The sequence below is a fragment of the Mustela nigripes genome, chromosome 4 (genome assembly GCF_022355385.1).
Source record: "Mustela nigripes isolate SB6536 chromosome 4, MUSNIG.SB6536, whole genome shotgun sequence".
Classification (NCBI taxonomy): Eukaryota; Metazoa; Chordata; class Mammalia; order Carnivora; family Mustelidae; genus Mustela; species Mustela nigripes.
The window spans coordinates 141,623,298-141,645,154 of NC_081560.1; the positions used below are offsets into that span (position 1 = coordinate 141,623,298).

At 44.1% G+C, this 21,857-nt stretch overlaps 1 protein-coding gene across 1 annotated transcript in view; it reads left to right on the top strand.

The window, feature by feature from the left end:
• LRMDA (leucine rich melanocyte differentiation associated) overlaps positions 1–21,857 on the top strand; it is a 1,051,049-nt gene that overhangs the window by 588,314 nt on the left and 440,878 nt on the right. The window contains exons 5-6 of the mRNA XM_059397881.1: positions 756–895; positions 12,027–12,144. Coding sequence (XP_059253864.1) covers positions 756–895; positions 12,027–12,144 — 258 coding nt within the window. The remainder of the gene's footprint in view (positions 1–755; positions 896–12,026; positions 12,145–21,857) is intronic.

Consider the following 21,857-nt stretch of genomic DNA (forward strand, 5'->3'; position numbering starts at 1 on the left):
GGTGGGTCTCAGTGTTTGCTTTGACTGAACAGTGGATCCCATTGAGGGAATGGATCATGGCACAACCTCCGCACCATGCCCTCCTTGGAATTTTCTCTTTCATAGAATATTAGTTTCACAACAGATTCTCATCCGTAAATACATTTTGCTCTGCCTGGCTTGACTAAACATATCCTAGCTTATTCCATTTGTCTTCACCTAGCTTTGTTTTCCTTTTCCCCCAATTCAGTACTTTCTTGTCACCAGTGCATCTACTGAGTAATGCCCTAGGTCCTCAGACCCTAAAAGAGTGGCAGTCCCTGCTTGCATCCGTCCCATTCCTGTATGTTTTAATGATAAATTACCCCTTAAAGGAGAAAAGGGGAAGATATTTTTAATGAGGGCATTGGAAATAATGTCCTGCTTTTATTACTAAAAAAAGAAAAAACAAAAAACTCAGTTTTATGAGTTGACAAATACCACATGGAAACAAGTCTATAGGAAAGAGAACTGTGATGAGCACTTAAGTTCATTCATTCTCTCTAAGGGATATGGATCCAGTTTTGCCCAGAGAAAAGTTGGGCTGTGTCCCGAGCAGGAGTGAAAAACTTGCCATGCCAGAGACCTCACAGCTACGTTGATTCTAGCCCTCCCCCCACATCATCTCTTCGGAGCAGACGGGACTTGTCAGGTGTTGTGCTCTGTCTGCCAATTATCATCTACGTTCCTTATGAGGCCTTTTGTCTCCCTGGACCCAAATCCTTAACCTTTGTCACATCACTGACTTGGAGTGTCTGCTTGATCACCTGGCAGAAGTGACACCAGCTTTAGAGTACCTCAGCCTGCTGGGCAATGTGGCCTGTCCCAACGAGCTGGTCAGCTTGGAAAAGGATGAGGAAGACTACAAGAGATACAGGTGAGTATCCAGGGGTTGGAATATGGTGGAAATGGAGAAGTAGCATCTTTGAGTGGGGGAGGGTGGTATTATGGGATGCACAGTAGGTGTTAGGTAAGTTATTAGTGGGCTTCCTGTGATAATACTAAACTTTCATCTTTTTGGTAACCTGAAGCCATCTTTTCCCTTCATCAAGGTCACAGGAGCCAAGAAACATGAAAAGCTGCTAGGTGGTCTAGGTCGGGGGTTGACAATTTTTTTTTTTTAAACAGCTAGGTAATAAATATTTTTAGGCTTTGAAGGCCATATGGTCTGTGTCACAACTAGTCAGCTGTGTTCATAGAGTGCAGAAGTAGCCATAAACAATTTGTAAATGAATAAACATGGCTATTTTTTTTTTTAAGATTTTATTTATTTATTTGACAGAGAGTGAGATAGAGAACAAGCAGGCAGCAGGGCAGGCAGAGGGAGAAGCACGCTCTCTGTTATGGAGAGAGCCCAATGTGGGGCTTGATCCCAGGACCCTAAGATCATGACCTGAGCTGAAGGCAGTCACTTAACTAACAGAGCCACCCAGGTGCCCCAGCTATGGTTCAATAAAACTTTACTTACAAAAACAGGGAGCAGGCCAGATTTGACCTATGGCTTGTATTTTGTTTACCCCTACTCTATGTTTTAAGATTTTCCTCAGGGTCACATTTTACAGAGAAAGCGGTTCTCACTAAAGTTATGGAGCTTATGTAGAATCCCAAGAGGACGTCCCTGAAGGCCCATAACTTTGTTCCACAATGCTCTGCCCTACTGTCTACCAACCACGTGCTTTGATGGGCTCTAAGGAGAAATGCTTTTCTTCCCCCTCTCTGCTACTAAACCATCTGCTTTGAAATACCTGATCCACCTCTCTTAGGGACGTTCCTTCATCTTATCTATTTTACTAAACTCATTTTATATTTTCTTTATTTTGAATTCTGTGTATCCTTATTCTTGATGTTTTGCAAATGTTTTTAGATGATCTTTTCATGTGTGTAGACTCTCTCTCATGATATAAGCTCTCATTAACATCCTACCTGAATCAATGTGGGAAGAGGAAAGGAAAGAGGAATGAAAATGTAAGACAGATAAGGCCACTGGACAATAGATTTGGAAGGATTGGGGAAAGAAGATAATGATTTCTCTTCGGACTCCTATAAAAATTAGTGGTGATGCACGAAGGAATGAAATCAGGGGAGTTCATGTTGTATAAAAGTAAAGCTGTAAGAAATATTGAAGGCTATTAAATATTCAATATTTTCAATATACGTACACATAGATACATAAAGGTACATCAGGAATCCTATTGTATTTCCTTATTGGGAAACATTGTGTACCTTTAACCTCGTTTTCTGGATTTCTAGATTAATGTTGTAGGGGTCTGAGACTATTTTTGAACCATCTTAGAATTAAACTCTAACCCTATATTTATTTATTTATTTTTTAAAAAAGATTTTATTTATTTGACAGAGAGAGATCACAAGTAGGCAGAGAGGCAGGCAGAGAAAGGGGAGGAAGCAGGCTCCCTGCTGAGCAGAGAGCCCAATGTGGAACTTGATCCCAGGACCCTGAGATCATGACGGGAGCTGAAGACAAGAGACTAAACCCACTGAGCCACCCAGGCGCCCCAACCCTACTTTTAAAAAAATGTAGTAAGTCTTTCTCCAGTATGAAAATTTTCATGTGGATGTGATCCTGTAGATTTGAATGTCAATTCTGTTAGGGGAGCTATGATTAATATCCAGCAGGTGAAGAGTTACACATTTCTAAATCAACCCTGTAAGTTGCTTAATCACTTAGAACTTAATTTGCTTCTTTAACATTCTTATCAACTCTGAAACACTTAACAGCCTGATTTCAGGTATGAAGGGGTCTCTTAAAACATATTTTATCTTCTTCTAGCAATTTATAAGACATGTCTTGGAACTGTCAAACGAGTCCAAGAAAGGTCTTTCAGTCAATATTTTTAGTAAACCAAGCACAATTTAGGAAATTTTCATTTCTTTTCTGCATTTTTTCTTTAGATATCTGTGTTTAATTCTTTTTTTTCTTAAAATAAGTTATTTATTTATTTTACTAGAGAGAGAGCACACAGAAGCAGGGAGAGGGGCAGAGAGAGGGACAGAGAGAATCTCAAGCAGACTCCTCGCTGAGTAGGGAGCCTGATGCGAGGCTCAATCCTATGACCCTGAGATCACGACCTGAGCTGAAATCAAGAGTTGGATGCTTAACTGACTGAACCACCCAAGCGCCCCATGTGTTTAAGTCTTTAAAATAGCCCAATAAATTTTATATATGTATGTATATGCCTCTGCACATCCATGTATATGTGTCTTTGTGTATGTGTGTGTTTGCATTGACACAGATGTTCATTCATTCATTCAGGGAGCTGTAGGTAAGACAAACTGTAGGCACATTTTTGTTGTCTTTTTTCCCTAGAATGAGAGAAGTGAAGTGATGAAAATCTTCAATTGCGTCATATTCCATTTAGTCTCAGAATAGAAAATTTATGAGGTTGCAGAAGGAAAAAAGCTAATACTGGTTTTTTTTTTTTTTTTTTTTTTTTGGTGGTTGTTATTTTAACTGTTCACAGAAGTATAAAAATAATAAGACCCATAAAAGGGTCAGATTAGAAGATGTGAGGTGGGGTCTAGCTTTAAAATGGGGAGGCTAGTCTAGATCAGTGACCCTTCACCAAGACATTTTGATTAACTTAGTGGCAAATGCAACAAAGAAGTCAATAGGTATTTGGATGCTCACCTGACTATTGGATTAAGTAGTGTTGAAAATTCCGGTTGGCTCTAGCATTCTGAAATACTCCACTTCTAAGCTGTTACAAGTCTTCCTTTACTATCTTGTGCCATTTTGTATACTCTGCTTATATATTTCTCTCCCTACTTCATATATGTCCACATCCAGAGGGCAGCTTCTAGTAGGGAAGGCTGCATCTTCTTGCTCTTTGAAGACACATCAATATCTAGAGTAACGCTGGCCATGCAACAGGGGCCACGTAAATATCCCCTTGGAACATTTGGAAATTATTTTCTTGGAAATTATTTTCTTCTGAGAAGCTGAGTGCTTACAAAGAGATGTATGGCCCCCTGGGCATCTCAGATGCCTGCTTCCTGTTTGGAATCAGATCCATTTGATGTCCACACACAGTTAACAAGCAAGGAACTATCCTTCAGACCCAATCCAAGTCCTGGTCATTGGGTCTTGGTCCTTCAGGGAGGGCTTGGTTCTAGAGGAGTGATTTGTCTCATGGGCTGGCGCTGGTGTCCACTAACCCTGCCCTCCCAATGCCACAACTGTGGGAGTTGAGGGATGGGCCTGTGTTTGTGTGTCGAGGACACACAAACAAGGTGTGTTGTTTGTTTAGGCACATATGGCAAAGTGGCCGTGAGGAGCTTTATTCTGAGGGCCACACACAGCTGAAATCACATCTAGTCAAAATAACCCTAGAAAACCCACAAGTCACTTGCAACGATGGGAAGATGCTTACACTCTGAGAGAAATAGGAACTAAGAAGACTGGAAGGAACATTAAATGTGTGCCCATCCATCCACATTCTCTGCACGGCATGTGAGGGTTGAGTGGAAGGGTAGGCCTGTTCTCTAGCAATTCTAAATTTTTTATTCATCTTATTATTATTTTTTTTAATTTTTTATTTCTGGTTGATAAGCACTCTCACACTTACATTTGGATGAGATGAGTGTATATATGATGTAGCTCTGTTCTCCGGTCTGTAAGCAGTTCTGCTTTGTTCATCTTGGAGTTTGTGCTTCATTTACCCCTAAGAAATCTTAGCGTTTTACAATAAGGCTTTTGAAGCCAGGGTTCTAGTGTTTGGGTTTCTACAAAGCAATGTGGCCACCTTCCTTTTTTTTTTCCTTTTGGTAAAATATTTTCCTGGCACTCCATCCACAAAGCATGAGGTCTGCCTTCCTCCTAGCTGTTACCCAGAGCCTAATAGTAGGGCCTCTATGTAAATTTATGTGACATTTTCACTAGAAAATTGCTTAAAAAATGAATGATATTTCTACAGTTTACTGTTTTTCACTTTAAGTACATTTTCTGACAATATGTCTTCTATTAATCATTTAAGCAATAGTAGGAGCCTTAAAGGAGTGTATTCAGAAGCAAGAACCCATGGCTCATTTAGTGCTGTCTGAAAAAATTTCTTATTGATTGGCATCCTCTGTGGTTATGTGATGTAATATTTATAATATGTCACCCAGCCATACATCAAAACAAGTACGTCTGTTTCATTTCTAGGGGAGGTGTTGATTTCAGAGAGGTCAGCCCACTTTTAGGTCACGGTGTGGCCAACACTGGAGCAGAGGTGGGAAGTGACAGGATTTATGAAGTTATTGGAAATGGCTTCACAGATGCTTCACTTTCTGCTGATGCCTTCCTCCCATCCCCCCAAGGCGCCCCTCTTCCTTCCTTCCTTACCCCCTGTGCACACAGTTGGATTTTCTTGGCCCATATCCCCGTAGTAAAATGGGCTCATTAAATCTGTATGTAAGCATGAGCATACTACCGAGTTGTTGAGCAGTGCCGTCGTCCTGCTGGGGCAGGAGCGAACCAGGCCTGGATTTTTCCTTTGCCATCCATCATGGTTCATGGCTGAGAAATGTCCATTGCTGTGTTATTATAGGAGCTTAAGCCTGCCCGTGCTTTGCTGCGTGTACACACTTGTGCTACTATTTGGGGATGAATGTTGAATAAAGGTGAATGGGATAACAAGCGGCATTCAAGCTTTGGTAGGGAAGAGAGTGGCGTGGCAGGGCTGGAGGGACTTGGAAGGCCATGGTCCTACTAGGAAACCACTTGAGGCCTCCTGAGGTCTTCAACACTAGCCAAACAATGAGTCAACTGTGGGAGACCAGGGTGCCCAGAGTGGTCTGTTTCTTGTCTTCCTTCTCAATTCTTTTCTCTCTCCTTCCTGGAGGAAAGACAACAGAATGCAAGTCAACTGCGCAAAGAGCTAGCCAGACCTGGCTTGTCAAATAAGGAGTTTGGTCTCACGGCCTCTCAGCCGCACTTTTGTCACAGAATCCTTTGCCATTCACTCCCTCCTGCCACTCCAGTCGCTCCGTGGTTTGCTCCTTCCTCCTGCCTCCCCCCGTAGGCCCCTCTGTATTTCTTACGACTTTAAATTATTGAAAACGTGACACCCTTTCTTTGTTCCCTCACAGAGAGCAGCCCGAGGCCTGCCCAGTGTCTGCAGCACTCAGCCAAGGGGAAGGAGGGAGGGACCCTCCGCAGTCTGTTGGCCGTCCCTGGGCTGCCACCATTTCCCAGCCAAATAGGAGCTGTAAAACTTGTGGCTTACATAACCCAGCTAGCATTCTCCAGCTAATCTACAATCTGGGCTTTGAAGATCACAAGAAAGCAAAGGTCACGACCCAGAGATCAAAGTGACAGAAGCCCACAGAGTAATTGCTGGTTACCCTCTGTAGAGGGCCTTGCTCTGTCCTGTGGGTGTATTGTTTGCACGGAGACTTCAAACATGCTGCCGGTGGACTGTGAGGAAAATCAGCTGGCCTTTGCCAGTTGTCAGGCGTTCATTAATGCTGTAGGTGAACTCACCTCGGCTCATTAGAGTGAGATCATTGTCATCTCTCTGAGCATCTGGAGTGATTCCACTCACAGTGTTTGTTCATTACTCTTTGGTCTTTATTGACTTTTTCTCACAGCCCTCCTTTACCTGGAGGTGTGAGGGGGTGGTTATATAAGGAAATTGGAGTAATAAGAAAGGAGGCTATGGATGTGTTTATTGGAAATTAACTTGGAGGCACACAGAATTCAAGCAGGCAGAAGCTTAAGAGAGGCTTAGGCACCATCAAGTCCATTCTGTTCATCGAGCAGATGGGAAAGCGAAGCTCAGGAAGGCAGCAGAGACCGAACCAAGATCACACAGCAAAATAAGCCCCCAGTCTGGACCCTTTCCTCTGCCCCGTTAGTCCCCCCAAAAAACTTTTTGTTATGAAGACCTCTCCTCTGTTTGATTTTCTGCCCCTTTCGTCTCTTTAATATGCTTTGGTTTCTTCAACAAGTTGACATGTAAGCCATCACTCACTTTTTAAAGTTAGTCAGACACATTTAGTCCATTGACGAATGCTTTTGATTAGCATGAGGAAACCAGTGTTACCAAAAGGGGTTGATGTCATCTAGGCAAAAGCAGAGAAGCTTGCTGTTTTGTTGGCTTGCTCATTCTATTCTGTTAGGCTTTGTGAAAGACTGAGAACATTCCTGGGTCACCCATTGCTGACTTCGGGGGCCTCTATAGAGCATCAGTAGCTCGCACCATGTCTCCCCACCACCCCCATGAATGGGAGCAGTAAGGTAGCAAGTGATCATGGGAAGGATGGGCATTCTATATTGCCAGAAATGGAAAGAGGTAGGAAGAAACTCTAGGTGACCTTGCATTCTGATTCCCTTAAGATCTAGAAACCTGGTATTTCTTTGAGTTGGAGTCTCCTCAGAGAAAGAAACATGGTAGCCAACCACAGGAGCAGAGAACGGAGAATGGTCTTGGGGTTTCTGTGATTGCGTGATGTTACTGGGGAGCAGCCAGCCACCCCTGGGGTAGCAGTTTGAGCAGGAGCAAAGAGCATCCTCCTCTCTCTTTGAAGTCTAGATGAAAAATGCCAGAGCTCTGGGATTCGGACAGAGAAAATTGATTTGGGAGCAAAAAGCAAACAAACAAAGAAGGCTTTCTGCTCTTCCTTTCCTCCCCCTGCCAGTTTTAGGTGTCTCCTTAGAGGAGTCCTAGAAGAAAACGCAGCATTGACTATGAAAAGAGAGAGAACCTGAAAAGGTCTGTGTGTGGGTCTCACTTTTTGAGAATGGGCTTTCAGACAGAAACAAATGGGTCTTTACACACCTTCCTGGGATCCCTGATTTCTTCTCGATAACTTCACCTTCCACATCACAGCCGAGAGTGCCCCTGACTTCCCGCCCCCAGCCCCAGGGCTTTCGCCCAGCCACCTTGGGAAGGTCAGGAAAATTGGAGTTGCCCTCTGGAGCTAGGGACATGAGACTCAGAACTTAGACCGATCTCTTTTCATTAAGGAGTGCCCTGGCTTAACAAGCAGTTTTATAAATCTGAAGCTGTCTCCGGGTGTCACAGGATTTATAGACGGGGGTTTCTGCCATAAAGTGGTTTATGATGGCTGCCTTCTGTGTTATTAGTAGCTGTCTCTTCCTTCAACCATTGCTGTTTGATAATAGCCTTAAAACACCCAGAATTACTTACCTGCAAGCCCCATTCCCGATAGCCCCTGTTGACAGTCTGAATAAGTTTACTGCCCTTTTGTTGTACTTTACCTTCAAAACAAACTGATTGAACCATCAATAGCTCGTGGAAGCTGACAGAGGCATGTCATCCGGACTAGCCCTTGTGATTGCAGGTTATCTGGGGGAGTTAACCTTCCCGCATTGTTAACTGAAATGTTTTATGTACTATGCAACTTTAGGATACGGCTGTGATAACCCCAGTAACTAAGTAATACATCACGGTAAAGAGATTTTGGTGCAACAAATAACCCTGGATTAAATTTACAAGGGTCAAATTGATATTGTAAAAGCCTTCATTCTGTGGCTTCGGGAATCCTCGGTTGTATTTTTATGGCAAACTGGTATTATACTCGGGATTGAAGCTGTAGCTTTTGACACCCTGACATGACCTAGAACAAAGGGAAATAGATCTCCAAAGACTGGGGTGGGACAGGCGGGCAGAAAGCCCACTGACTTATCACTTGGCAGTAATGTTTGGAGCTAGTTCCAAACCACCCAGGGCAGGGAGATCTGGGGGCTGCAGCCGCCTTTGGGATGCTTTGAACCACAGATGCTGGGGTAGGGCAGACTGTGAGCAGAACTGGGAGGGAGAGTCTTCACCACATCGCCAACCTCGTGATTCCAAAGCTATTATTCGTCATGATGTTATTTTCACTTGGACAGCATTTTGCAGCAGGATCGCTGGCATCATCCACCCTGAGAACTTACTGGAAACAAACTCTCCTGGACCTACTCTGGACGTAGGGGACCAGAAACCCTGGTGGTAGGGGTCCTGTGATCTGTGTTTCAACAAGTCATCCGGGGGGATGCTGGTGCCCTCTTAAGTTTGAGAATGACTGTGCTGGGATACAAGCTCCTTGAGAGCAGGGACCTTTTTTGTTTCATGTCTCACCTTCTTCTCTGCACCTGGCACAGGTTGTGACAGGTGGTTGTCGCTCGCTAATTATTGGTTGTAGGAGTGAATGTATGAAGCCGTCTCTAAGGGAGGAACTTTAGACCCAGAGCTGTCTCAGGCCAAATTATCTGGGGGCAAGCCTTCCTAGTGTCCCTCAAACCACTCTAAGCACCCACCACGTAGAAACCCCTGGCTGGCCGTCAGGCTGGGAGTCAAGTCAGCCCTAGTTTCAGGGATGACTGGCAGCCTATTTCATGGGCTGTTTCTTCGATTGTATAAGATGAGTGCTCTGAAAACAGCAGCTCTTTGTCATCTAAAATTTTTAACTAGCTTAAAAGCCAGCACCTCTCTCTCTCTCCTTTGATTTCAGGGCTGTGATCCAAAGTGGGGCAAAATGACAACGTGCTGTCTGTTGTCATCATGGTTCCTGCCAGCCCCGTGAAGACATCTTTCATTCCATCATTAAACATTGGCTGATTTTCTAATACTGATGTTTTCTTCACCTGAATATTCATCTTTTCCCACCCTACACTTAGTGGGTGTCTTTACTCCTCTGAGCGTCACTCCTGACATATTGTTTCCATCTGTACGTGTCTTTATTTGAAAGAATCTGTTGTCATCAAGACTTTCCTGCTATACGCAGAAGATGGAAGTTTTCTCTGACACTGACTGAGGCCAGTGGGAGTTCTACTGGAGGATGGAAGTTCATTTGAGGCTTTGTGGAAACTTACTGATTTTGGATCGGGTGAGAGGGCATTTGGGATGGGAAGGGAGAGGCTCAGGGAGAAGTTGGAAAGAAGATGATAGATGGAGACCAGGGAGGAAGCCAGAAGTGGATAGTCACATTTCCAGGACCTCAGATGGTGGGGTGGCCACTTCTGGGGAAGGAAAGTACGCCTCAAAAGAACTCAGAGTATTTTCACTTTAAGGAGTATTTTGACTAGAAACCTCTATGCTGTTTTCTCTGGCATTTCAATAATCAGCCAAATCTTTGGGCAAGTGTATGGAGGCCACCTGGTGATATGAGTTCATCTCATGAAGGTGGGAGCTAGCCTTGGCAACCCAAGGCTCCAGTGAGGAGGGGGGCATGTTATTTACTCCAGGTTATATTTGCACTGAGAAAAAGCTCAGTGCTTAGGATTGCTTTGGGGTTTGGTTCTTTGAAGATCACTTGAGATTTCTTGTTTCTCCTCTTTCTCCTCCAGCCACTAGTTTTCAGTCATGTAGTGAGTAATGTTAGGTCCCTTTCTCTGTGCTTCCCAGAATTTCTTTGTGCATAATCTCAATCTCAGCACTTAGCTGGATTTCTAATTTCTCCATGTGAGTCTATCTTCCCCATTATACCAAGAATCCCTTTAAGAGCAGAAGTCACGTTATAATCACCTCTGTAAACCTAGGACCTGGAACATGGTAGGTGTTCAAGCAATACTCATACAACTGAAATAAACCAGTATTTTATTGAGTCCATTGTAATGTTAGTTTTTGAGATAACGCGAGAGTGAGAAAAAAATATCCCTGCTTTTAAGAAGCTTATTATACATGAGGACATCAACTGAACATGAATAAGATGATTAAAAAACAACCAGGTGTTAGGTGGTATGGTGCTCACAGCGTATCCTGGGAGTACAGAGAAGGAAGAAAACAATGTGGTCTGGAGATGCAGAAGAAAAGTTCATGTGGGTTGGGATTTGAAAGATGTGTGAATAGTGAAGAGGCTGAATACAGGAAGGATATGACAGATTCCTATGGAGATAATCTATTGGTCTTGACGTTGGATACCTACTGCTTCTGCCTAAGTAGGACAGGGTCTAAACAATAGTGATCAAGTATGTGGGCTCGGTGGAAAGCATCTGGGTTGATAACTGTCCTGAGGAAGAAGTATAGGCAGGTGTCTATAAGTTTTATGTATTTATTTATGTTTATCCACCAATCCCACAGACATGTGGATCTTCTCATTAATTCTAAATATAGCTGCTTGAGGATAGTTCATCACATAAGTAGTCATTAGCTTATCCTTGGAGGCCATGATGGACACCAAAGACTCTTTCTGGAGGAATCTATATATGTTAGTATTTGTTGGACTATTAAATCCGTATGCTCTCTAAACTGATTCTTCTTGTTTCACCTTGTTAAAAATAATCTTCATAGTGCCAGTGTGGAAGTAACTCAGGGATGATGAGAAAATCCTCAGGACCCCTGTTCAATTCCTCAAGGAAGCATTTTTCAGTATGTGTGCTTCTTACTTCTGTCCCAAAGTCATTATGTTATTACAACCTCAAGTTTATTATCCTGGATGGCCAGTCAATGTCTCTTGTCTTAGTTTCAAATTGAAGATTTGTTTTGTTTTAAGGATTTTATTTTCAAGTAATCTCTACACCCATTGTGGGGCCTGAACTTACAATCCCCAAATCAAGAGTCACATGCTCTACTGACTGAGCCAGCCAGGCATCCCAAAGATCTGCTTTTATCTCAGAGATGAGAATTACACAGATGACTCACAGGAATGGCAGTGACAAAATGGTACAATTAGGCTTTAGGTTAGTTTCTCTGAGAACTTTCTGTGTAACATTGAAGCTGGGTCCATTTCTAGAATGGAAGGGCGGGGGTAAATACGTTGACAGGATCTTTATGGCTCATGGGGTGTGTGTGTGTGTGTGTGTGTGTGTATGTGTGTGTATCTACATTTGAATTAAGAGCAATCATTAGTGCACATTGTTAAGAATTAGTTGTGTGTGTAAAATATAATTACTTGGATTTCTGCAAAGAGTGATTATTCATTCTTTGTGAAAGAAAAGAAAAGCAGCACCAAGATCTAAACTTCTGAAGACCTAATGATGTAGATCCCTGAGCATGAGACAAATTGCATGGGTCTTTGAGGCCACCACCTACCCTCCTGAGTTGTCTCTGACTGTCTTCTTTCAGATGCTTTGTTCTGCACAAGCTGCCCAATTTGAAGTTTCTGGATGCCCGGAAAGTAACCAGACAAGAACGAGAGGAAGCTTTGCTCAGAGGGTCATTCATGAAGGTGGTGAAGCCCAAGGTAAGCTGCTTACTTTCTGGTCTATGTCTTGCCTCACTGGTTATTCATTGAGCACAGAGGATGTTCTTCTGTGTTTGGAACACAGCAGAGATGTCCAACCAAGGTCTTATCCATGCATACACTGTTGGCCTAGCAAGAAGTAGGACTGGGAATAAATTGGATCTTCCTGGGATGCATCTAAGGGGACCTTATTTGTAACTGATTTCACCCAGGTGGCTCTTTCACCCATAAAGCAGCATCATACACAGACCAGTGGTCATGTTCTGGGGAGCAGATTTCTGGTCTCCTCCTTGAAAATGTTTTGTTTACAAGGTGGGGCCTCTGCAGGTCTGTTGCTGAGAAGGAAGAAAGCTTGGGGCATTTACTTTCCTTAGGTGTGTAGGATTCCTCTAATGACCCAGAGGGAGCTCACCTTTCTTGGGGCCATAGTGGAGGCAGCAGAGAGTGATTTTCTTCTGTTCACAGGTATGAGGGCTCAGTAGGTCTCAGAGATATTGTTAGTGGGAAAGGCCATTTTTTTCTGACAATGTGGCCTGGGGCTAACATATTCTCCCTACAAGAGCCCTCCAGAGTTCATGGGAATAGTCTTACTGACCTTTTCTTTATTGGCTGAGTCTGCATCGACGCCATGGAAGTGAACATGGTGTCAAGTTAATGACAGCATTGATGAGGTGGGGGAGATGTGGCTTTGAGTCTTGGATTCAGAATCCAGGGGATTTTTAAGGATGTGAAAAATGATCTCTTTGGGAGGAGTTGAGGTCCTTCCATGAAGCCCAAGTCCAAGGAATGGACCAGATGACCCTTGATGATCCCTTTCAAGGTCCACCCCTGTCCCAGGGCCCTGTGGTGCTACCCTGTCACTTCCTGCGGGACCCTAGCTTGTGTGTTGCAAACACTGGCCCAGAAATCCTGGAGGTCTAGTTTGTCCTCGCTTATTGACTTAGAGTACCTTGTACATGCATTGGAGATGATTAAGAGGGAAAGAGAAAAAAAAAAAAAAAAACAAAAAAGCAAAAAAACAAATAGGACCAAAGCAGAAAAAAACGAGACCTCTTCCATCAAGTCGCTCAGCTGGCGGCAGACCTCAGGCCACTTTCTTTTCCTGAATCCATGAGGTGCAACTTATTTCCCGTTATGCTGAATAAAATTGCTAACAGTTGTGGAAATATATGATACGGAGGGTATAATACTGGCAGATAAATGTATTGTTACCTGTTTCAGCATGTGGGAAATTAATTGAGTGATTCGTTTCATAGCTATTAAAGTGTTAACAGTTTTCCTTATCGAGGCCCGGATTTGATGTATTGCTTATGACTGCCTTTAGTTATTCCAGCTTTGGTAATTTTGTCCAAATGAAATAATTTATTTCTTGGCCTCCTTTTTTTTTTTTTTTTTTTTTTTTGTTAAAAGATTCCAGAGGCAGCCGACATCACCAAACAAAGGACAACAAATGAGCTGTTTATAATATCTTGGGTTCCTGCCTGTTCAACATTTTCCACCTGCATGTATGCATACACTTTACAGGACAGATCAGTATTTCTCTTGCTCTCCCTGTTCCTGACGGGGGAAGAGCTGCGTTGTCCCAGGAACTCTGAGGGGGCACCTATACCCACCATGTGTGCTCATCGCTGCCCTAAGGCTCTCTGTATTCAGATCTGTGAGTCCTCACCCAACCCTAAATTGTAGGAGGAAGGGGCACTGGCGGACTCTGCAGGTGGGGTAACTGAGGCCTAGAGGTGTTAACTGGGCAGCCCTGGCTGGTCAGAGCCAGGCCTGGAGCTTGACCCGTGTGTCTGACCCACAGAAGCCACTTCTTCCAACTCGGCTCTTTTCCGAGTGAGCCACACATTTTCCCAGTGCATTTCTCTGTTCCAAATAAAAACCTCCTAAGAAGGTCTAAAGGAAAACAGCACAACACAACAACAACAACAACAACAACAACAACAACAACAAAAGAAAAAACAACAACAGGTTAAAGCTAAACTGCTCTCTTGGGGTCAAAATAGCAGCGGGGACTGAAATCCTGCCTAGCCTTTGAAAGCACGTGGGAACGCCTCCTTAAAACCCACCGTAGCCGGCTCTGGACTCATAAGCAACATCAGCAGAAATGCTTTTCAAAGCTCCAAATCAGTTTCTAATCAATTGTAGAATTAGCTTATATTTGTGTGATTGACGCCCACGTCTTTACTAATGGTGTTAAGCTTAAAAATGCCCATTAATTCATTGAGGAGAGACGAAAATACTCTGACAAAGCATGGGGATCTTCAGCGGTTATCTTTCCGGAGAGTCCCATGATTTCCTAACTGGAAAGGACTTTGGAAATCACCTGGTCTGTGCCGTCGTTTGATCAGGGGAGGGATCCAAGTGAGGATGTTGTTTCCCGAGGCCCCCACGCAGAGCTGGAATCAGAACTCAGGGGCCCGGGCTTTCGGAGAAGGGTTATATCTAGGTCCTGATGGTTCAAGTGCATAGGACTTACCTCGCTGTGCCCCGGCTTCTCCTTCCCACTGTATGCGTCTCCCCAGTGCCAGGCAACTCCCCCCGCCTGTTTTCAGAGATACGCATTGGTACTTCTCTAGAAGCAGAACAAGGCCAAATGAGCTTCTTGCTGAATTAGTAAATGGGCGTTAAAAAGGCTGGTTCTCGCCTGCTCACAGTGTGTGCAGACGTCTGTTTGTTCGTGGGCAGGTGTGTATATATGCTATCTCTGTGTGTGTATACATATGTATGTTCTGGGAGGTCTGTGTACACCCGAGTCGGCTTCTAAGTGGAGAGCAATTTCCTCCCTGTGAATTGCGACGCTGTGCTGAGCACACTTGGTGAGGACCTATTTTTCATCCCAGAATCGGAATCTCAAGTTGGCTCCTGTCCTTTCTCAGGCAGCAGTGGCCTGTTGTGCTTATTTAGCGGAATGCTCTGATGGATGATCCGGGGTGCCGTGATTTGGGGAGCTGTTTTCATTTTATTCCTGACATAAAGTATTTGGGAGAATGGAAAATGCCTCTCCAATCACAGCCCTTGCCTTGGGGGTAGGGAACAGGCAGTCTGGGTGTTCTGGGCTGACGCAAATGCAAAATCATCCAGGAACTAATAAACCCCCTATGTCACAAAGGTTTGATTTCGTACGTACCTGGTAGGCCCCCGGCGCCAGAGTGCAAGTTCGCTCTAGCCTCCCCTCATGATGACACCTTTTCCCCTTCGTTGCTGCCTCTTGGCTTTTGTTGTTGGAAGCCGCTTTCTGTCTGAGCCCTGATTGTCCTTTAGGAAGATGCCATCGTTCATTAGGGAAGTGATAGGTAATCCTACAATGGACTCTTCTAGACTGCTGTGTTTGTCTTGTTAGTTAATGAATCTACAACAACTAGGCTTTGCTCATTTCCTGGAATCTTAAAGAAATGCTGTAACTTTTGCAAATGCTGGCCGTGGAATCATGCTATTGCCAATGCCAAAAGCACAAAGCTGGATGCAGAGAAGGTGGGGAGGCCCCCAGAGAAAGACTTGTGTGACGACCAGAGCATGATCCCCCTTGCCACATCAGGAAACATAAATCAAAGGGGTGCGAGGCCTGTCCAGGAGGGTATGCATGGAGGGCATACCAGCCCTAGGCATCAGACAGCTCAAGAATCCGACAGTCAGAATTGCTTAATTATGTCCTGGCTTTGTAATTATTCATCCCTGTTCTGGCAAAGAGCACAGTTGTCATTTCTTTGACATAATTATTTAAAGCTGAGCCCTCTTGTTTACAGGCATGTATATGAAGTTGGCTACCAACTGTGTAATCTTCAGAACCTTATAGAAGCGGTGGGGAGAGCAGCTCGAGGGACAGCTGGACTGAGAATCGCAGCCTGTGTTAGAAAGTGTTTTGACATGTGTACTTTTGCTTTTAATGGTGGCCATTCTGTGATAGGTAAGAGAAGGTATCAGGCATGTTTGTGAGCGTCAGTGTGTCCTTGAAAATGTGTGGTGCGTGCCTTTATGTGGGCATGCCTGCGTTTCCTATCATGGGTAGTTGGCGTTATTTGTGTAGTTTTGTATATTTGTGTCTGTGTGAGTGTCTTTGAGGTATTTTTTTTCTCCTGGTGTGTGTGTGAGAGAGAGAGAAAAGGAGGGAAGGGGAGAGGAGGAAGAGGCAAGGAGAGGGAGAGGAAGGTGTGATGTGTTAAAGGAATAAACTTCTGAGTGCAAGTACCTTCTGGAAGTCTTTTTAATTCCTGACCTTAAACTGAAAGTTGGAAATCATTTGGAGTCTGAAGATCACCTCCTTCTATGGCGACACCACACAGTCCTGTGCCTGACGTTGGCGTCAGGACCCGACTCCCTTGTTTCCTTTAGTTTCCTTCATCGTGCATATGTTTTTGGATTCACACACACACGCGCGCGCACACACACACACACACACACACACACACACACACACACAGACGGCCACCTAGGATCAAGATAGGGAATGGAAGCATCGGGAAGCCAGCTTTTTGTCAGGATGAAGCAGCTGCTCCCGTACTGGGATGTCAGCTCCATGAGGGTAGGACCTGGCCTGTGTTTATCGCCCCCCCACCCCCAGGGCCTGGTTTACAGCACAGGCTCAGCCAGTACTTGTCAGAAGAATGAACTGGGAACAACAGAACAGTCTGGTAGATCCATGGTGAAAGGTGGTCCATTTTTTTTTTTTTTTTAAATTGCTTCAATATGGTCCTCTGGAAAAGCAGGAAAGGGACCTCTGTCTTAAGGAAAAAAAAAAAAATGTAATAACTTGAATCTGTGCATTGGCAGAGAGGAGAGATTTGGGGTTGCCTATTTGTTTTTCCAAAAGGTTTACCCCTAGGATTACTTATGATGGCAAAACCTACGGCCACCCTGATCGCTGAGCTTCTCCATCAGGTAGTATTGCTGGGGAAGGCGAGCGTGGGATCTGAGCTCATGTTCCGTGTCACTGTGCACAGTGTTCTCTGCAGCCTTCTATCGGAATCCACCTGCTCACGGGAGAGGTTGTGGGAAATAAAAACTAGCTTTTCTCAGCAAACATATTAGGGTGCTCCACAAATCTGTGTGTAGTTTAAATGAGATTTTCCTGGTCTTAACTGCCATTATGTTTTTTTTGTCTATACCATAAAAGAGCACTGCCTAGTGGCATGCTTGGTTTACTTAACTGTTTTAAGCCACGTCCAGCTCTTCGGTACATGCTATCTCGTTGTGAAGCACAGTGTGTTTAACTTTTGTACCTTCTGTTATGTCAATCTAGATCAGTAGCAAACATGTAGCAGGTTATCAGAAACTACCTCTAAATTGATTGCAATTACTAACATTTTATTAGGAATATATATTTTATATAAATATAAAATATTTTTATGTAGGTATGCCCTTAAGTAGATATTCTAAAGCACATACATACACATGCAATTAAAGAGGTGATAAGTTAATCCGTGTTGTGAGGTCTTTACCGTGCCAAACATTCAGAAGAAAACTGAAAATGTCAGTTTATTTTCTGGATATTTCTAATTACCTGAATATGTTAGTGTTTTGTGGTTCTCTTCTGTTTTTATACAGATGTTTCTTGTCTACAGACATATTCAGATTCTATTTTCAGTTACTTTATAGTGAATTTTGAAGGGAGGAAAAATTTTAAATTAATTTATTTTTTGGAAGATGCTTGGGCGATGTGTTTGGAAACAACTCTGGAAGCCAACAATTTGCAGTCTGTTTGTTTTTCATTCTTCTTCCTGATTTCACAGCTTGCCACTTTCCTTAGAGGTGGGGGGAAGGATTTTGTGTTTCTCCATTTTTAGCAGCATGGTGTGTCTCGAGTAAATGCTTTCAGAGTACTGTTCTTTGGAGACATTTTTGGTATGTCTTCATTGTCTTGCTTTTGCATGGCAAATGCCTGAAATCAGAGAGAGACAGGAAAGTTGTACCTCCTGCTCTCGAGCAAAGCCCTATGGATGGAGAATTGAAATCCACAGTAGGGAGAGGGAGAGTGAAACAGAACTGTTGGTGCTGAAGGCAGCTTCTCACAGCCTTTCCCAGAAGCCCCAGGGCCTGGCCAGGTGCTGAGCACAGAGCAGGTGTCATTCTCCATTAGACCCAATGCTCCAGGAGAGATTGCTGTGTCTCTGTTGGAGTCACTGGCTTTCACTGCTTCCCAGTGGCCCAGCTCCACACTCTTCCTCTCTTTGGCCTCCCTCCACCATGCTCACTTTTGTCCACATGCCTAGAGAACCATGGAAGTAAATGGCACTCTTTAGGGAATTCGATCCTTAGGATAGTTCACACAGCTTCTGGAACTCCATAGCTGGGGCAAGTGTGGTAGATCTCACTGTGTATCTAAAGTGATGTGTTTCTTTTTACTTCCCCATCCCATTGACTTTGGCCTTGGCCATTGACGCTTTGGCCAATGGGATGTGACTGCAAGTGACAGCATGCCAATTCTGGGCCACAGCCTTACGAGGTCCTATGGGTTTCCATTCACTCCTCCTGCGTGTCTGCCATTTGCTGTGAAAAGAACACGAAATACACATTGAGCAGCCCCGAAGCTGACCTGCTAAGCCTGAAGCAGATCTACCCCAGCCAATAGCAGACCTCTGTATGAGAGATAAATTCTTGTTGTAAGCCATTAGGATTTTGAATAGTGTTGCTGCAGGAGCCTGACGAAAAGGTAGGCTATCCGTCCATACATCCCACCTTCTGGTCCTGGCCACTTAAACCAGGGCTCTTAACTAGGACACAACTTTTTAGTTTTCAGTGTCATGACATCAACTTCTTTAGGCTTTTTGGATGCTTAACTAATGAGGATTGCAAGGTCAGACTATGGGCTGATCAACTGCTCTGTAGTACATTATTAGATGTGTTGACACTTTCCTGATATATGAGTAAAAAGAGTGCCTCGCATGTATTGTGTCCAGTGTGTACTAGATATTGAATCAGTGACTTAACAGTTTTACCCTGAATTTCTCCTTGAACTTGAATGTATCCTATGAGGAAACCGATGAGCAGAGAATTTACGTACATTACCCAAAATTACAGAGCAACGTAGACTCAGGTTCTTCCTGGGGTCTGCCTAGACTCCAGAGCTCATTCTCTTTGCCTTATGTATTTTAAATTACATGAACACGCATGAAAATATGATGGGAGGCAGGAGTAAAAGAGTAGGAAGGTGAGGATATGGAAGGGAATCAAAGGTAACTTTGTCATTTCCATTTTGACCTTCTGACTACACCCCACCCCCAACCCATTTTGGTGAAATGCGTGGTTGAGGCAGAGAATTGTAGGAGATGGCCTGTGGAGAGCTCTGTTTCTTAGGCCAAATTTGCAAGAATTAGGAGAACCTTGGCAAGGTTTGAAGTGGGAGGAAAGTACGGGAGGTCTCTGCTGGGAGAGGGAGTAATAGAGCTCTGTGCACAGTGGGTATGGCAGAAATCTGTGAGAGGCAGCTGCTGGCCTGGGGCTTCCCAGCATTCAAAGTGCTCAGGCCCCTTTTGGTGCTCAGCTGGCCAGAGAGGTCAAGGAGCTAGGGTGGAGAGCCTTGTCCCCAAGAATTCAGGGAAAGATCTGGGTGGTAGCAAGCAGCCCTGTTGCTGGAATGAAGAGGAAGCTGATGGCTGTCAAAGACCCAGGAATAACTGCCCTGGAAATGGGTTCTTGGCTTACTAAAGAAGTTTTTTGACATTTACTTACCTCAGAAACCTCTGTCGGCTATGGTGTAGTTGCTGCAGTTTGAGGGAGTGGATTTAAGGCCTCGTAAGTGGGCTGTGAAAAGTCCTTCCTCATGGGATCTCTGGTAATGATTGATATGGAGCCCTTACAGCTGATTATATCTATAAACGGTGCATTTACAGCTTGACATTTTCATGATTCACTTGAGAAGACAGATTCTGGTATTTTGTTTTTCCAATTTAGGTTTTCTGTTATTTTCAAAAATTAGCTTGAAAGGAAAGATAAATGAAAAATAAAGATCCCTCCCTAAGAAAGTAGATTTTCATAGAATGAAGTTGAGGCCCTGCATTCAAGTTACCCATGTTTCAAGCTAATATTACCCTGCATTCCATATGCAGCCGTTGGGCGGGGCTACCCCCTCCCCCCAGCAGGTCCATCCATCAGCTTGAACAACACCTTAGCCGTAACATTCTTTATGCCACTTGCTACCCCTTCCCCCTCGACACACACACTGATTCTTTGCTTTGAGCCTGGTGATTCTAGCCCACTGAAGGGAAGGAGTAGGTTGGAAACACAGAGGCAACTTGTTTAGGAGCAGAAAAAAAGGCTAGTGACTGAGGTCTGAGTGAAGGAACATCAGGGAAGCATCAGTGTCCCTACCCCTAAGTGAGCTCAGGGCCTTGCTTTCGATTCTTGTGAACTCCATGACTTCATGAAGCTCTGCCTTGCTTCGAAAGTCCCTTCTGGGACATGGAAACGTCAGATGGTGGGGACTGAACCCCTAGGCAGGTAGACATCCTAGAAGGCAGAGAAGGCTGCTGGATGGATGGCCCACTGGGGAAAAATCATGAACATTGTTCTGAAGCTAACTTTGATTTACGTTAATAGTATTTGCAATTCTATGGCTAAAGAAAAAGGATAAAATGAAGATGGCATGGTCCTAATTTCTATTCTTGAGTTCTGGTTATTTCCAAACTGCCTACAACTAATAGCAGATGTACTAGTTTGCGAGGGCTGCCCTAACAAATGCCACAGACTGGGTGGCTTCAGCAACAGACATTCGTTTCTCATTCTGGAGGCTCTAAGTCCAAGACCGAGGTGTTGGTGGGAATTGGTTTCTTCTGAGGCCTCTCTCCCTGGCGTGCAGATAGTTGCCTTCCCCCTGTGGCCTCACATGGTATTCTTTTTTTTTTTTTTTTTTTAAGATTTTATTTATTATTTGACAGAGAGAGAGAGATCGCAAGCAGGCAGAGAGTGAGTGGGAAGCAGGCTCCCTACTGAGCAGAGAGCCTGATGCGGGGCTCCATCCCAGGACCCCGAGATCATGACCTGAGCAAAGGCAGAGGCTTAACCCACTGAGCCACCCAGGTGGCCCTCACATGGTATTCTTGAAACGTGTGTATGTCCCTGCTAGCTCTCCGTGTGTCCAGATTTCAGCTTCTTACTGGGACACTTGTCGTATCAGATTAGGACCCATCCTAATGGCCTCGTTTCAGCTTATACACCTCTTTAAAGGCTCCTTCTCTAAACATAATCACATTCGGAGCTACTGGGAGTTCCAGCTTAAACATTTCAATGGGGAGGGGTATAATCCAGCTCCTCCCAGTAGACAAGAAGGGTGAACTTCAAGAAGATATAAAAGAAAACTCACTTATGCTTAGTGATGGAAGGGATGTCTCTGGCATTTAACATTTACTTGTGTTTTTATTGTCCCCAAAAGCCTAAGAAACAAAGTTGGTCATGGATTAGGATAAAGTAGTGGGATACTCTTAGGCTGTTCAGCTGGAACACAGGTGGAAGTCTTCATGAGGTCTCATTGCAGTAAAATGTAATCTGTTTGTCTGAATGTGGCTCGTACGTACTTTCTGGATATCATCCACGTGAGAGCCAACCAGGGACAATAGGTAAGTACCAGTATCAGCATGAGCTCCAGGAATGGTACTTCCTACATCAACGCAATAGGTTCTGGAACCCAATGCTCAGCAGAGCTTCTTTGCATTTAAGATAGTCACCTTTTAGGGCACCTGGGTGGCTCAGTGGGTTAAGCCTCTGCCTTCGGCTTGGGT